This window comes from Osmia lignaria, chromosome 5, assembly GCF_051020975.1.
Source record: "Osmia lignaria lignaria isolate PbOS001 chromosome 5, iyOsmLign1, whole genome shotgun sequence".
NCBI lineage: Eukaryota > Metazoa > Arthropoda > Insecta > Hymenoptera > Megachilidae > Osmia > Osmia lignaria.
In genome coordinates, this window is record NC_135036.1 from 8360502 (window position 1) to 8377607 (window position 17106).

Genomic DNA, 17106 nt, shown 5'->3' on the forward strand with positions numbered 1-17106 from the left:
ATATGATGGCTTAACATATCTGAAATTATAATTGAACAATTAGAAAGACAGAAAGAAGGACTAACTTTCTGAAACACAGTCAGGGACAACAGAAGTAGGAGACCAGTGTTTAGCGACGTCACAGGTGAACGTCTTCACCGGTGCACCATCGGTGAATCGGTAACCATTCTTGCAAGTGGCTATGCATTGCATTCCTTTGTCACCAGGGACGCACTTTAGTCCTCCATTAGCCGGTGTCTTGAGCTCCCAATCAACACAGGGGGTTGCTTGTACAGACACTTGGAAATGGCAAGATGCCCTATTTCCACTCGAGTCTGTTGCATAAACTGTTACATTCTCGAAACCTCCAATTTGTATTAATGCTCTTTCCGGGACAAAGGTGATCTTCACAGGACCTGATGCATCCGTGGCGTTGATTCGTCTTCGAGTCTCATTGAAATTAACTGAATAGCTTTCCTGTTTCTCGACCAGTTCGATCACGTAGCTCTGAGGACAACTTAGTTTCGGTGGTGTCACATCTGAAAAGAGTGCATAAGACATAGACCCAATTATCAAAATATTTATTAAACTGAAAAATAATTGGTATACTGACCAGGCACAGTGATGTTGATCTCGCAGATAGCCACGTTTCCGTCATAATCAAATGCCACGTATTTAACAACCGTGTCCTCGAACACCCGCAACGGGGTTCTAAAACTATGGGGTTTGACTTCGAGCCGGGCTATACTGCCACTGTTGTCGATAGCCGTGGGTTCCGTGAAGTTGACAGGCAACAGACCACCATCAGCTCCCTTCTGTACCACTATCGGTTGTTGAGGGCAGTTCTGGAACACTGGAGGTTCGTTGTCCACGCAAGGAGAGAATCCATAATCGTAACCTAACAGAGGCTCCGCCACAGGCTCCTCGCATCCCATCAACTCGAACTTCAAGCAAGCGTTGTCCATGTAACTAACGATTCCCAGGATCACGAAACGTGCTTGGACGTATTTGGGCAGGGTGATCATCGCTAATTCTCCATAGTTTCCTGGATCCCTCATCGTGAGATTGAAATTCGGGAAATAGACAACGTAGTTCTCGTTTTCAGCTTGTTTGTAGAAGAATCTGATCTCTGTTGGTCTTCCGACCACATCGTTGGTCACTACACCTTTCACCAGGATCGCTTTCACCCTGAACACTTGACCCAAATCGACGCTGACGTAAGTGAACGCCTCCTGCTTGCCACACCAGCCAGTCACAGAGTTCAGACGAACGTTCTTGGCTTCGTAGTTGGGCCTTTCAGAGGTTGCGTTGATCGCAGAGTCTGGAATTCGACCGGAAGCCAATCCTAAAGGTTTAACGACCTTGCATTCTGGCTCTCGGACGCAGACTATGGGTCTAGGGTTGATGAGAATGTATCCTGGCCTGCTGCATCCGAACTGAACTTCTGATCCTTGCTCGTAGCTTCTGGCTACTTGGTAGCCATCGCTTGGTCGACCAGGGTCTTCGCAAACTGGACCTTCGCATCGCAGGTTCCCAAAGTCCCAAATTCCATTAGCCTGACACCTGACCACGTTGTCGTGGCGGTTCGTTTGTCCAGCAAGTTTGAACGTGTCCTGACATCCAAAGAAAAAGGACGACTGATACTTCGTGTCCAGGTACTGTCCGTATTCAGCGCCAGGTGTAGGAAGAGGTTTCCCACAATCGGCTCTGGGACATGCGGGCTGCGATCCTGAGAGCCAATAGTCTGGGAGACCTGATTTTGGATCGTAAACGCATTGACGAAAGCCTGAGGTAGCTGTGTTTCGCAAGTATCGGCCATTACTGCCACATTTGAGGGTGACGTTTTGTTTGAACGGTACCAGGACACTAGCCTCGTCACTGCGGATCACTGACAGACCCTCGTTCTTGTCGTCTGGTAGGGACACACACTTGGCATCTGAAAAATTAGTAATTCCATGTTAATATCAATTATCGATGTTTAATAATTCGTTACTTACATTGACATTCCGGTGTCGTCCCGTTCCAAGCACCACTAGAGGTACAGATCACTGCTGAAGAGCCGGATAAAACGTAGCCAAAGTTGCATTGGAATTTCACGAGGTCACCGAAATGATGCTGTAACTGTAGATGGAGTAAAGACGTTAACATCGTTTCTTTCATTGATTATATATCGATTTCGTACCTTGGTGGATAGAATCTTTCCATTTTCTGGCGCCGATAGAGAGGGGCACATGACAGGCACGCAAGTTTTATTCTTCTGGAACAAATCACCATCCCTGTCGCCAGTTTCGTACTTCTCGATGTGGAAGCCAGCGGTACCGTTGCCCTTGTACAATTCGTATCCAGTATTGCACATGCACGCGTAGCTACCAGGATTGTTGATGCACTTCTGGTAGCAGCCACCGTTGTTCGTGGCACACTCGTTGATGTCGGTGCACTCTAGTCGAGTGCAGCCCATGATTTCGAGCTTCATGCATGGTGCACCAACGTAGTCCTGTATCCTGAACCTCACGTAACGTGCTTCGATGGGGACTGGCAGGTTCAGGACAGACAGAGTGGGTTCTAGTATTCTAAACTCCACTGGTGTTCCATCGGGATTAGTGTAGTCTTTGAAGATGTCCGTTAAATTGTCTGTGTACTGAATTCGAACTGCCGAAGTGTAGGCTATATTGCCATCCACTCTGGAAACGATCTGAGTACGGAAACCACGGATGATAGTTGGGGCTTTCATATCGATCATCACCCAATTTGCACCTGGTTCGATATTGTTTCCACACCATCCATCGCCACTGTTCAATCGAACGCCCTTGAAATCAAATGTTGGAAATAGTTAGGCCAAGTTCGTCCGAAAAGTACATCAGAGAAGAAGGTGTAATTTCTACTCACAGTTTTAGTGTATCCGTTTTCAGAACTCGATACGGTGATGGACTCGTCTGGGATACCACCATTTATTAACCCAAGATCGCCTATGGGTCTGCATTCCATAGTTGGCGCGAAGCCAGGCTTGCACTTGCAGGTGAATGCACCAGGATTGTTAATGCATTCAGTGGAAGCCAAGTCGCATTGGCTCGATGCACACTCGTTTATATCTGATATATGAAACTCATAAGTGAAAACCGGTTCAATTTAAGACTATAAACAATCAGTCGTACCTTCGCAAGTTGGAACGTTGTCGAAATACTGATTAGGCCCACACTGTATGATATTGGACCCAGATAACTTGTAGCCTCTGTTGCATTGGACCCTGGCTTCATCTCCATAAAAGTAGTCCTTGGTCGTGTCGACTATGAAGCCATTCTTGATCGTGGGTAGCAATGGGCATTTCGCACCTACGCAAAGTTATTGTCAATTGAAGACATTTTGCAAGCTGTTGCTAAAGAGACCGAAGCTCGAACTCGGATATCCTGTTTCTAATCTCCTTAACCCAAATTGCTGTCATTATACAAGAAAATAGTGACTCACGTGAACAGGTTGGCACTTGGTCGGACCAGGTACCATTACTCATGCAAAGAATCACGGGATGTCCGCTTCTGACGTAACCTGGCTCACACTCGAATCGAACTATCGTTCCATAACTACGACCACCTCCATTCAGAATGGTTATGTTCGAGTGAGGAGCTTCCGGAAGAGGAGAACACTGAGAGGCTACAGAAAGGACACATTAGTACCATTTAACAGTTATATCCATGTCCTGGATGAAAGTAGGACGACTTGACCTGACTCACCTAAGCAAGATGGCTTCTTTTCCCATCTTCCATCAGCCATACAAGAAATTTTCTCGGTAGGACGACCGGAAGGAAATGCGAATCCTGCGTAACACTGATAAGTAGCCAGTCCACGATAAGTGACATTAGAGGAACCAATGGAGAAACCGTTGTCAATTTGTGGTACAGGACCACAATAGACCTCCTGACAATTGGGGATGTACGTGACGGACCAATTTCCACCTGGCAGACACTCTGTAGTAATCTTAGACTTGCCAGTGGCAAACTCTTGGCCCAGAGGACAGGAGAACGTCACTGCTGTACCAAAAGCAGTGTCCCTGCTAGATGCCAGTGCACCTTCGCCAGATTGAAGATACGGGCAGTCTGTGAAATGGAATGTTGAATGTTGAGAAGAGCTTCTGCATAGGTATTGTTACTTCGGTGCAATCAAGTTACCTGCTGAGAACTCTGCTTGCCATCCAGAACTGCTATGCAGGGCATCAGAGGTGAACCTAACTAGCATTTCTCCACTTTCGGCTGTTAGGGTAATCTTTGGCGTCGTGTTTAACGTGAATCCATTTCCGGGATGCAGACGTAGCCCGTTCGTATTGGGACCATCGTATATCTACGTAACAAAGTTCAGTTCGTTTTAGTATCAGGGTTACTCTGAAAGTTTTAAGAATCGTTCTCAGTTACCTGCACAAAATCAGTCTTGTGCACGTTGAAATTCACAAACTTCAGGGACAATGGTCCTCCCTGAGGATTCTTCACTCTGTAGAGACACTCTTGATTGTTGGGGTAATCGTTCAGACCAAACGAGGGCGACTGAACCGTCCCGTTTCTTGCAATGATGGTGGCTTTGCAGCCTTGCGTGTAACGAATACTGAAACCTCGTCTCGAATCTCCGAGGCTGGTCTTGAAGTACAAATACAAATTACTTCCTGTGGACATGATCACTGTCGGATTATCCTCTGCTTTGCCAGTCAGTCTAGCGATCGGTCTGCTCATCGGCGAGTCTCCGTCTCTGATGAGGATGTAATCTCGATTCATCTCGAGATCCAAGTCTTCGATCTGAAACCACGATGGTATAAAATGATTCGTTTCTTTTATTAATTCAATACCATCGGTTCCTTGAATTACACACCTCCAACGACATGATACGACCAGGCTGAGCCTGCAAGATGTACAGGCATTCTAGACCTCCAGGATAATTCTGTGGATACCCTGGAGAAGTTAACACCTGTCCCTGAGGTGTCGCTCGAAGTATTCCACCACAGGTTTGCGGTTCGGTTTTCCACGAGGCGCGGAATCCTTTCCTCTCTACCGACGAATCTGTGCTAAATTTGATGATCATAAAGTTCGAGGCTGAAACGAACAGCCTGTTGCTCAACTCCTGTTTGCCAGAAAGGGTCGCAAGATTCACTGATTTTTCTTCTGTTCTGCCTCCTACCAGTATCTGTACTATGTCGAAGCTCTTTTCTGTTTCGAATTCTTGAAACTGGAAAAGAATTGGATGATTTTTAAAATTTTTCAAACACACCAGACTAGTTATCTTTTAAGTAAAGTTTTAACTTTCCGCATTCGTGTGCGTTGAGAAACTCTCGGAAATTCTCACGGTTTATCTCGAAAATAGAATATAAAGAACGTGTCGCGACCACATCCTGCGTACCTGTAAAAGGATGTTATGCCCTTGAGGGCCCTCAAGGGTCCACTTGCAGTTACTGAGGGGTGCATATTTGTGCGGATAATTGGGACTCTCCACGACGTCACCGCTGCTCGCCATATAAAACTGGCAATTCGTAGGGCAATCGATCTCGTCCGAGAAATCACCGCAATCATCCTGTTTGTCACACTTGAATGCCGCGTTTACGCACTTGCCATTCGAGCAGTGAAACGAGCCTAAGGAATAAATTAATTTGATAACGTGGCCGATAAACGATGCGTTTGAATGATGATAGTCATCGGGTGTGAAATGATTTACCAGCTGGGCAAGCGTTGGCACGGCACATGAAAGGAAGCAAGGATTCACATGTGGTTAGCTCCCACGTTTGTCGGTCGTCCGTCAACGCGACGTCCACGCATTCACCTGATTGCGGATTCGGTTGCCTCGACGCCCAGAAACCTGAATACCAAAACCTTTTAGCATCTTTTTGTTTGAGGAAATTTTCATGAATACCAATGAAGGTGAAGAGTTATCAGGTTCGAAGCTAATCTTGGCATTTTTAGAAATCGAGTAAACCTGTTTCCAGAACTCGAAATAATAAATTGATGATCCTGAAAAATTGAAAATTGAGGCTACTTCCATAGAAATGGAAATTTTGTCGCTAGATTTGTCGGCCGTACAGGTAGCTAAAGTGAAAGAAATGTTATGCAAATGTACGCGAAACGTAGCAGACTGGTAAATTGCTGCTTGCACCGGTGCAGACGTAAAAGCGACGGTATGCGGGCATTGTTGTGGGAAAAGTGTGTCTTCGTGTCGTATACACGGTGCAGTTCCGCGTTTCCGTGACCCCGATGAAAACCGGCCGGTGTACACAGGTGTACACGAATACGTTCGATCGTTAGGAAAAAGGAACAATTCTTCGAACGATTTCAGAACGAGCTGTTTGAATCGTAATAAAATTCTTCGTAGTCGACGCCGCGAATAGTTCGTTCACCTTAACTACCTGAAAACTTCCCGCCAGACGATCCGTAGCGCCAGTTGAATTTCAAATTCAAAGGAAAAGTGGGCTCGACGAGAATGGTCGGGCTAGTAACCGAAGCGAAACATTGTTGTACAAACCGGCGTATTGAGAGACGAGCATTCCTGCCGCTGATTCGAGCGTGTTGGTTCGTAAATCGTCGAGGGAAGCCAGACCCAGCCAGTAACGATCCAAATGCCGGCCGATCATACTCGCGGACATGTTGTTCTCGCTGTACGACTCCACCACCATCAATTCGCTGCCGTACCTGTAATCGCAAGTCGATCCGTTCGTTCTTTCAATCATTCTAACGTGTACTTAGTATTACACGAAGACGCCCCGCGAACTCTTCTTCGTTCCGCTTCGAGTAAACCCTCGACTTTCCGTAGAATTTTCCAATCGTCTTCGCGACATCGACTTACCGTCGTGTCAAACGTTAAGAATATAGGTTGATCATAAAAAGTATTAAACGAGTGATTCGCATCGATCAGATTTTCTAATTAACAGATAGTAGAGCAGTAAGCTTGATAGAAAGGCTATTGACGATTGATCCACTTACCTCCTGCATAGTTCCGCCGCCTTTTCCCAAGAGTGCCTGATGTTGAAGAATTTGTAACAGTGTATGCCTCTCAGTTCCCATCCTGAACAAAAAAGAACCGTGTTACGTGTTATCTTCATTACGTGTCGATTGAGAGTCATCAGTCTAATTTCTGCAAAATTCTTCTGGAATTATAATCCCCTGTCTTATCGTTAGGGTGTCACTTGCAATCATAATGGAATTATTTAAAATGAACAATTTTTACAGACAATTCATTTGATAATTGTCTAATTGTCATATTATCGATTGTTCATCTCAATGTCGTTTACAGGAAACGCGGTTAACCGGTGACCTGTACAGACAGTGACGGACACATCGACCTCGATCGTTTTCAGTGCGACGCACCATGTGCGCGCAGAGTCAAAGGTAGGTCGCTGGGTAAACGGGTAATGCATTGTAACTGAGAATCGGCGACGAGTGAAACGTCTGCTAATGTTGACCATCCGAACTGAGAAGAATTGTAAGAAGCTAGGTAGCTCTTACGATGGCAAAGAGCAATGTATTTCAATTTTGTTCCTGATGTACGTCTTCATCCGTAATTTCTATCTTACTATATTATTATAGTAAAAATATCGACGAGGATTTTATCACCTGTATGCATCAATGATTTCTTGATGCAGTTTACGACAGCCTTCCTTTCTTTTAAAAGGTCAGATGGTCAGACTGGTACCACGTATGCTTCTTTCTTCACGCCTATTAACATTTCTCGTCCCATAATAACGCGTTATTTTCCACTTCGGAGTTTAGAAAAAGAACTGGTCAGCTACTTACAAATAGCTCCTAGAGATTCCTTACAATCATAAAAAAGGAATTCCAGATTACCTTAGTCGTTGACTTAAAAGTTGAAGAAAACAGTTACATACCACCCAAAGTGTACCCAAGTTATCCCAACCCTTATCAAAAAAAATTCTGAAACTCTGAAAGGTTTAAGGATCGAACCCCTTTGAATTGGATCATCGATGACCACCATAGCCGTCATACTTTGAAGGATCCTGTTCGTTCCGGTTCCCTGATTTCTGTCCCGTCCGATAAGGATCGCTCGTAGATCCTGCGCGGATGATCGACGATGGTCGCGGCGTCGTTACCGGATGCTCCACTTTTTGGAATCCCGTTCGGACATCGGTCGAGTTTCCTGCTCGCGGAAGGTGGATAACCGTGACGCGAATCCACGTGGTGTATTTTTAGGATCGCTTGGGTATATACGACGATGAGTCCACGGCAATGGACGGCCAACAGAAATGGGATGGAAGAGGAAAGGGAGGAGAAGGATTCACGGTTTAGGAATGTTGTCTCGTTTCTTGGCCTGCCTCTCGCCATTCCGCTTTCTTAGCCTACCTGCTCGATCCTCTCTGGCATCGGTATGCCATTATGGTGTAGCAGGTCGAGAATTTTGGGCCAGCTGCCCCGATCAAATTTGCTCGAGATGGAAAAGATTTTGCATCCTCCAGATTCGACCATCCCTTAAGGATAACTGTTTCAAGGGTTTCATTTGTTACAATAATTAGTCACTAATTGGTGGTATTTTCTATTTGATCTTCCACAAGAAATTGAAACATTATTCCAGATTTAATTGCAAGTGATACATAACGAATGAAGGATACGCAGTTTTCTACTACACAATTGAATCTGATTGATTAGGTAGAGATTGCGGATTATTTCATTAGAAAATTCACTGGCAAATTGTGTATCTTCAACAAATCCAATTCAATTTTCGAATTTAATATTAAAACTGAATTGATCAGATTTAACAAGAGGTAATTTATGCAATTTGAGGAGAGAAGACAACCTTGTATCGCGTTACACGCGTTATTTCCTGACCTTCGACAAATTTTTCTACCATCAGATACGCTTACGAGGCAACAAAATATGATTCAGACCTTTGTAGATAAAGTATACGTGAAAGAAAATACTTGGGCTGGAAGTCCTTCGAGGCAAGGGGAATAACAGATTAAAATAAAGCTGTTTTCGATGACTCGTTCGCGAATTCTTCAACTCTTCCGTCTCGAATCGAAATGCACGCGACAGAACACGGTTAACGATCAAGTAGCTTCGTACTGGTACATACGTGCAACCTACTTAATTGCACCGCCAGTAACGAGGAAAAGTGGAGCAACGTTACGAATGGCCGAACTCTTATCCTCATTGTCCCTCGCGTGATTTATTCGTTGCACGCGTCTCGCCTCGATATTTTTCAACGTATTTGGAAATTCGAACGCGTACGGTATTCAGCGTTAATCTCGTTAAACCGAAATTCTCGAATAAACTGTTAAACATTCATGAAATTGCTGAATCTGTCGCGAACTGACCTGGACCAAAGGTCCGCAATATGGATCGACCTTAAGGCTCTTTAAAGCATGACCTCGGTCCACGCGTTTAACAGTCTACCTGGACCAGGTAGATGGACCACCAGGTGCGACCTTTTCAAGGTAATCGATGGCCCATCCTCCAGAAGAGTTACCTGCATCGGTGACTACAAAAAAAAGGTAGAGAAACTTTCCAAGGTACTCACCGTTCGGACAGGTGAAGACATTTGTGGTAGGAACCTGCAACAAAGAGACAGGAAGGTGTTTTAGAAATGGTTTATGGTGTAGTAACTCAAACCAGCTGACCATCTGTGCCATTCTTCTATACTTCTATACCATTTTTTCAAACGAATCTTTCGAGCGTAATGCTATTTGAATAAATTCAGAGAGTTCTGTAGATTCAGGAATAATTTCTTTCAAAAAAGATTCCTAGAATTTTAAATTGAATTTTTCTGTACGTTAATACCAACTGATGGTAATGTTTAATCTTCGGTACCATTCACCCGAGAGTTTTCTCTCATGAACAGGATAATTCCTACGCGTTCGAAAGGCCATGCATGCTCGATCTTGCAATCGTTCTAACTAAATGACGAAACACAAGAGTCTCAAGGAACGTGGGACATAGCTGTGAATTGAAGCCGGAAGAATCGCAGGAAATCTCTAACGCGAGTTACGATGACGATTACATAAAAATAAAAGATGACGACCACGAGGTTACATGGTTCAGACGTTAAGCAAAGCATGAAAAAGAAAGTGACCCGCGTTGTTGTTGCGTTGCTGCTATTTATTTCCAAGTCAGCGTCAAATGGCGCGGATCTATGATGCTCGAAGTGAAACAACCGCACATTGTTATGTTTCCAAGAGAGAAAGTGAAGAAGCGAACTAACAGGATGGATCATGGTCTTGTCGTTCATCTTTCCGGTGAAATGGAAACAGTGTTTCGTACGTGGAAGTTGGCTTCTTGTTGAGAGAACGAAGTATCAGTGACATAACGGTGTATGGATTCCTGAAGGAGAGACGCGAGAAGAAAACGGTCTCTCGAATTCCATACGATCATTCCGAAGAGCCTTGGGTCAAGTTAGATTGTATATTAATTATACATGATGTTCAATCTAACGTTCTGTTGAGTATTAAGAGTATTAGAATATTCGCTAGATTGACGAAACAGGAATTGCAAGCCTTAAGTGGTGGAGTCGCCGATTCTCCGGACGAGTCGAGGAAGGAAAAAATTTCCAAGTCCCTTATCTCTGTATGTAATGTCCAAGAAAAATACAGATATACTATTAAATCTCTCCCATCGAATCAATTTGCATGGATAAAATCTTGCGAAGCCTTTCGCGAACGTTGACACGTTCTATAGCGAAAATGTTGCAACTGTAACCAGCAGGGGTAAGATTGTTTGCGCGTGTACGCGGTCTCGAGTTGAAATTCACTTTCACCTGAAACACGCCATAATCCGAGTCCTCGTGGTAAACGGGCATGCTAACCAATGGTGGCTCCTGTGGAGCCAACATGCCAATTACTTCGTAATCCTCGGTTCAATTTCTCAAGAACGCTAGGCGAACGCTTATCGTCGTACACGTGAACCAGGATTCCCGATGCCCTCCTGGCACACCGATGCTGTTATCCACCTGAGAACCTAAATTACCATCGCGTGACGCATACTCGTTCGCGTGTGAACGGATAATTTGATTAAATTATGACGTGAAAATATTTTTCGCGAGCTCAATACTCGATCTAGCCGTTGATAACCCACGGAAGATCTTGATGTTCTATTTCACATGCTCTGTAATACATGGGTCATCGACGATCTTCTGAAAACAAAACTCTCTCTCTCTCTCTCTGAATATGAAGAAAAAAGAAAATTAAAATGGGAATTGTTTCGAGTAGTGACTTTTCGACCTGGTTCGAAGCATTAAATTGCACAATGTCGTTCGCGATGTCATCGGCGAGCCATAGTGGAATAATAATCGAGTACTCACCTGAGACTCCGTTAGCTGAAGATGGCACAAGAGGACGGCGACCCAAACGGCCGCCAATTCTCTTATCAGCATATTCCTGTAACATAAGGAAACGTTCCGTTTAAAGAAACCGTGTTCATTAGCATGGACCGTTCGATCGGTAGTGGGTCAGAGATGCAGAGAAAACGCGAGGGAGGTGTTTGAACAGCAGTGTTGTCCGAGGAACACCTAAGACCTTGACATTGTTGAAACAACTTGCTAAGTTAATGGCATTCAAAAAATATCCTCAAACAGAAAGTGTTTCTGTTAAACGCAGAGTACGTTTTGCATAAGTAAATATCCTGGCTCGAAATTCGAAGTTTTTAGAAATTTCTCTTCTTTCTTAAAGAGGAAATTAATTTTACTCCTTAGATTAAAATTTCACTCGAATTTTACAAAGCAAGTTTTCTTCAGCCTCGGGATAACTTGTTCTCGGTTAAACGGATCATTTGGCAGGAATCGTTAAAGGCTAAGAAACGAGAGGGTAATTAGAGAAAGTGAAACGATCCCTAGGGTAAGCGAAGATTACCGTGATATCTTCACTAAATTCTCGGAAAAGAAGGATCGACTTTTTTGAACGAAGAAACGTCGAGATTGAAGCTCGTTAACGATTTAGTCGGTAAACGTTGTAAGAATTCAGTCAGCCTTATCGTAGGTAGGTTACAAAACATGCGGAAGATAAGATGGTTTCTACCGCGTATAAGATGTACACCGGTTCCCATAAAATTCCTTACGGTTTCTGCGGCTGAATTGTGGCACACCGGTTGCATACCTTGCCGCGTAACCGAGAACCGTGATAAATCTCCGTGGATGCCGAGTTATTATTTAATCACCTTGCATTCAGCTTGGACATCTTAGTTGATGTTAACAGTTATTAACTTATAGCTTTTCAACCCGATGTCGTAGAAACTTTCTTAGCTGGAAATATCATATCTATCATCGATCATTTTTTGCAATATCTCCACTGCAGTTTCATTCTTTTTCTATCGATATTTTTGATAATGATGTCGTGGAAGTAATAACGAAGTAAACGAGAAGATTGAAAGTCATTGAGAGAGCAAAGGGCTTCAATTTCACCGTTCGATTTAACTTGAAGAGGGGCGTGCATTCACCGAGAAGGAGACACTGTATGGTGGATCCCCATGGGAACCGTTATACCTACAACGGACAAGATTGGGTTAAGATGACCCTTTCGATCAGTGATGCATTTCAGTTTTAGAAACTTACAATCGAGATCACCCTTTCAATTATAAAATTCAATATTTTCAACATAGACGTCTTTATAGAATCTACGAATGTATTATTAGAAAGGGTTATCTAGTTTAGTCGGATTTCCCTCGAGCATAGTTGTAATCTCGACATGGTCAGCTTACACGATGCAGACTTCCTGTCGATTGCGACTAACGGGTCTTCCGGCCTGCTCGACCGATCACAGCCCGTTCGTCGAACGAGTCTATGCACTTTGCAATGCACTTTACGAATGAAAATAGATGAATTAATAAACGGAGTAGAAGCGACCTGATTACAGTTTACAAAAGAGTCGATTAAGGTTGAATTGCTTCTTCTGGACACCGTTATCCTTATTTAGTTGGACTCGTTGTATTGTTCGTTCTTCTTTAATTAACGCTCTAGCAGCGTTACTTTGGAAAATATATAAACTCGATTCGTCTTGCAAAACACTTAATCACGAGCGACCATATAAAAACGAAGCCGTAAAGGCAATCAGTGTGGCACATTTGAAACAATCATCCCGGGGACAAGTATGGTCGGCCGATTATGCTCGCGCCCTGTTGCGTCGCGACGAGAACAATGCCGCGTTGCATAAAAGACGCAGCGACGATGAACTCGTCGTCGTGAAATAATAAACTTTCGCGATCCAACGTGGTTTCCACGAGGCGTGGGTGCACCAGACGTTTCCCACGAGCTCGCTCCTCGGTTCTTCGCGAGCGGAACGCTTGCGTCACCTGGGCTAGCAATTAGCTGCCGCGAGTCGTCGCGTGAACGCACGTGCAATCGGCCCCCCCCCGGTACTTCTTACTTGGCAGAATTGCCGTTGAATTCTCATTGAGATCTGACGTAACCGTTCGTTTTCAATCAACAGACGCTCCAAATATTCAACTACGACGGAAAGGAACGTTGCCCGTGTAAATTGAGGACTACACGCTGCAGGGAGCGTAAATGTTTCATAGCAACAGCGCCGGAGAAGACCGGTGTGCTTAATTTGATATACTCTAATTGCCACGTTCGGATAACGTGTAACACTCGTTTTAAGATCTTTTTTTTCTACTCTACATACAGTCATGTTCTTTTTATAGAAAATTTCAATTGTTCTTGTATTTCGTGACAATTTTAATTTAAAAAGAAGATACGAAAAGAATTATCTGATTTGTAGCTGTTAAAGGGTTAAACGCGTGGAGGTTCGTTAATGGAGAAGACTAATGATAATAATTAGCCAAGGGAAACGACGATTGTCGGATCCTCCGGCTGTAGGTCAGTACTAGAAAGTATTCGGATTTCCTGGTTGCCAGCACGAAACGGTGCGTTGCAAAAAAACCGAGCAACGACTCTCGGCAGCAATCGGACACGTTTCCAGCGTGAAAAGAACGTGAAACGCGAGTTTCCAGGGATCCTCGTTGCATTCGACGTGTTCGCGAAACCAGTTTAACCGAACGTTCGATGCGAAACGGCGTTGTTCACGGACAATTTGACCAGCGAGCAGCTGGAAAATCGGGTAAGAAATTCAGATTAGAGGAATCTTAGTGCCGGGAGACTGGATTCCCTGGTAATTTCCGTGATAATCGGGTAATAAACGCGGAATCGTGGGAGTAACGATATCGACGACCTGAATTTAATTACCGCTGTTACATTTTCCATAAATTCTTAAATAATTGGGCAATAAATAAGGCAAAATTATAGACCAGTTGGAAAGATATTTGACATTTACAGCTTTGAAAAAGTAGGTTTACGAGGCATTGCTTTGATAGGAATCGTGTTAGTTAACCCTCGAACGGCGGACCAGGGAGAGAGCCACAATATTTAATTTTGTTTTTCACCCAGGCTTCGTTGTTCAAGTTATAATAATTAATCTCTCTTAAATTCGATCCACGTATAAAATATTTGAATATAGGTTGAATCTAAAAATCGATTCACCGTAAAGTCCTGTACCGATCGAAACGTTTGTGGTTCTCTGTTAAAGCAGCAATTTGTTGAAGCAACACGTTGCTCTACGGCACTTATCGATTCAACGTGACTGGCGGCGTATCGTATCCACATCCTCTGGGGAAATTTATCTCCCCAGACACTATGCCAAATAACGGTTTCCACGTAACCAGGAAGTGGTGGTAAAACGGTAATTACGATGATACTGGAAACATACTTTCTAACTGGATTCTCAACGATATAGTTTAAACAGCTGTTACATCAGCATGAATTAACATGCCGCGTTAATGAAGCGCACTTCTTGCCTACCCATCAATCCGACAAGATCGTTAGAGATTCTTGTCATTTCTTTTTATCCAATAAAGTTTTTCTCCACTTCCGTTCCAACAATTCTCTCTATTAAATTTTTCAATTTTTTATTCTTATATATCCAACCCATAATGAGGTTAATTTAATTAATCACAATGTCTGTTTTATTCTTCTTTTCTTTTGAAATGTCATCGAACTCGTGATTGTCAGGGGTCAAGTACCGGTTAGTATTGTTCAACGGCCACTTCCGCCGCCTTAGATGGACTCTCTCGGCGACTTCCGGCGCTAAACGAAATTGGTAATCGATACAATATCGTTTTACCATTCGAGACACGAACAAGTCGACCTTCGCAGCAGGCTTTACGTAACCCTTTACGGATAATGACGCTAGGTGCTTTGAAATTTTAATTGCCTCGTTAATAGAGCAATCAATTAAATAATCATTACAGACAAAATTAAGTTTTCTCAGTTGAATCGCGTCCGAAGGAAGACGCTTCGTGCGAATTCTTTACTCAGAATACCAGCGAAATGAAATCCACGGACGTAAAGAAAAATGGCTGCATTGTCGCGTGGAAAGGTCTTTATAGCGTTGAGGGACGCGTTGCACCGGGGGGGATCTTTAACACAAAGCCTTCGTAAACTTCCTTCGCCGTGACATTTCCACGAGAAAACCTTAGCTACACGCCCACCACCATAAAACCACGATTCTCGACTTTGTTCGTTACCTTGCAACTCTTGTTTCTTGAACTTCGAACTTTCCTGGTGAAAGATGAACAGATTTCAGGTGAAAAAAGCGACGTATCATTTTTCTTAAACACCTTACGAAACAATTTCCGAGTAATAGTACTCGAAAGTTTGAAAGTTTCTTCGTCAAAACTTAAGTCACAGAAAAAGAGCAGAAAGGTATTCTAATTGCGCAAACATTAACTCGGAGATGGTACGACTGAGCATGAACGCGGTTTTTATTAAACGCAACCGCAATGTTTTTCCCGTTAGACTGCTTGCAGCAAGAAGTCGAACGAAACGATCGAGAACGCGTCGATGATAACCGGAAATTAGATCACATCCGGAGAGGATCACGAAAGGACACGCGCCTGGGACTTATTACGCTGGTTACGGTAACCACGTGAGGTAATTAGGCCAACTTGTTCCATTCATCGAAAGAAGCTCGTATCACTCACAATGAGCCATTCAAATGCTCCTCCTGTCTTTGAGATTTCCGTTTGCATATTATTAAGTAATATCGAGGTTGCTAGTTGCTCTGAAACGCACGGTAGTCTCACGATTATGCGTTCGCTACGTTTATCTAGATCGAAGGGTGTTCTTTGTGATTCAGCATGATTTCTATGGATTTTTGTGATCTTTCGTTTTTGTACCATCACGCACCTTATGCGTCTTGTAATAAATTTATTAAAAATTCGTGAGATAGGTACAATAATTTGAAACATTTCTTTTTTATTGGAAGGAGGAAGCAAAGTGATTTAGATATGTAATTATTGATATTACGTCGCGTTTAACTGTGATATATAATTTCAAATAAGGCTTTTCTGCGGTTAACTACGACATCGATACGTCCCCGGATGTGTGCATCGATCAGGCTCCGCCAATATCCGCAACGAAAGTGAAGAAACGTCTTCCTTTTGTCGGTTGTTCGTTCAACCGTGAGAGAATGAAATTAAGATCCATTCACCGTTGTACAAACGGTTCTCTAAACACCTCTATTTAACGACTTTAAAGCTCCCGCAGCAATCGTTAAACCTAAGCTATTCAACGTCAACCTCGCCATAGTTATTGATTTCACTAGGCGTTTGAGAAATGATCCGTGCTTTAAATAAACGAAGGAAATAAAAATGAAATTAGATGAAAAATATGCAAAAATATCGTTGGTCATTAATTACAATTATGGATCAATTAATTAATGTCTGCAGTAATTTGAAAGACTATCTCACTAAACTTTCCAATGAACAAATCATACAAATTGCTGTTGAATTGAACCTACGAGTATAAAATTGAATTTCAAATCTCCTTAAAATGGCTGCTTTCATTAAGCCGTAGCCTAAACGACTCCATAGATAGGGAATGAAGAAATGGTACGAGCCAGAATTGAATTCGAACAGTTTTCCCAAGAATCGAACGAGCAACTGTAAAGCATTCGAGTTTGTTTCGTCACGCAGAGACGAGAATTGTGCAAGCGCATTCCTGGTTAGCCGCGAACCAGAGGTTGACCATCGGCTGAGAAACGGTACCAACCGAAGTTTCCATCTTTCGATTGGCTATAACCTCTGCCCGCTTCGGATCATGTTAATTAGATAATCAGAATCGGATGCGACAGATAAATTCACGTTGAATTCCACTCGGCAATTATCCTCGCTC

The 17106-nt window shown here is 43.3% G+C and overlaps 2 protein-coding genes across 3 annotated transcripts in view; one reads left to right on the forward strand and one right to left on the reverse strand.

The window, feature by feature from the left end:
- The window catches only part of CDase (neutral ceramidase), a 74737-nt gene that overhangs the window by 15850 nt on the left and 41781 nt on the right, over window positions 1-17106 (forward strand). The window lies entirely within an intron of this gene.
- Window positions 1-17106, reverse strand: part of uif (sushi, von Willebrand factor type A, EGF and pentraxin domain-containing protein uif) — a 30573-nt gene that overhangs the window by 9006 nt on the left and 4461 nt on the right. For both annotated transcript variants that reach the window (XM_034325250.2, XM_034325251.2), the window contains exons 2-18: window positions 11248-11323; window positions 9472-9505; window positions 6924-7005; window positions 6466-6632; window positions 5665-5805; window positions 5353-5582; window positions 4828-5181; window positions 4380-4754; window positions 4140-4308; window positions 3705-4067; window positions 3442-3624; window positions 3132-3308; window positions 2866-3068; window positions 2162-2785; window positions 1977-2100; window positions 593-1915; window positions 66-518 (exon numbers count right to left, since the gene is read on the reverse strand). In XM_034325250.2, the coding sequence (XP_034181141.2) occupies window positions 66-518; window positions 593-1915; window positions 1977-2100; window positions 2162-2785; window positions 2866-3068; window positions 3132-3308; window positions 3442-3624; window positions 3705-4067; window positions 4140-4308; window positions 4380-4754; window positions 4828-5181; window positions 5353-5582; window positions 5665-5805; window positions 6466-6632; window positions 6924-7005; window positions 9472-9505; window positions 11248-11319 (5074 nt within the window). In that variant the 5' untranslated portion in view covers window positions 11320-11323. The remainder of the gene's footprint in view (window positions 1-65; window positions 519-592; window positions 1916-1976; window positions 2101-2161; window positions 2786-2865; window positions 3069-3131; window positions 3309-3441; window positions 3625-3704; window positions 4068-4139; window positions 4309-4379; window positions 4755-4827; window positions 5182-5352; window positions 5583-5664; window positions 5806-6465; window positions 6633-6923; window positions 7006-9471; window positions 9506-11247; window positions 11324-17106) is intronic.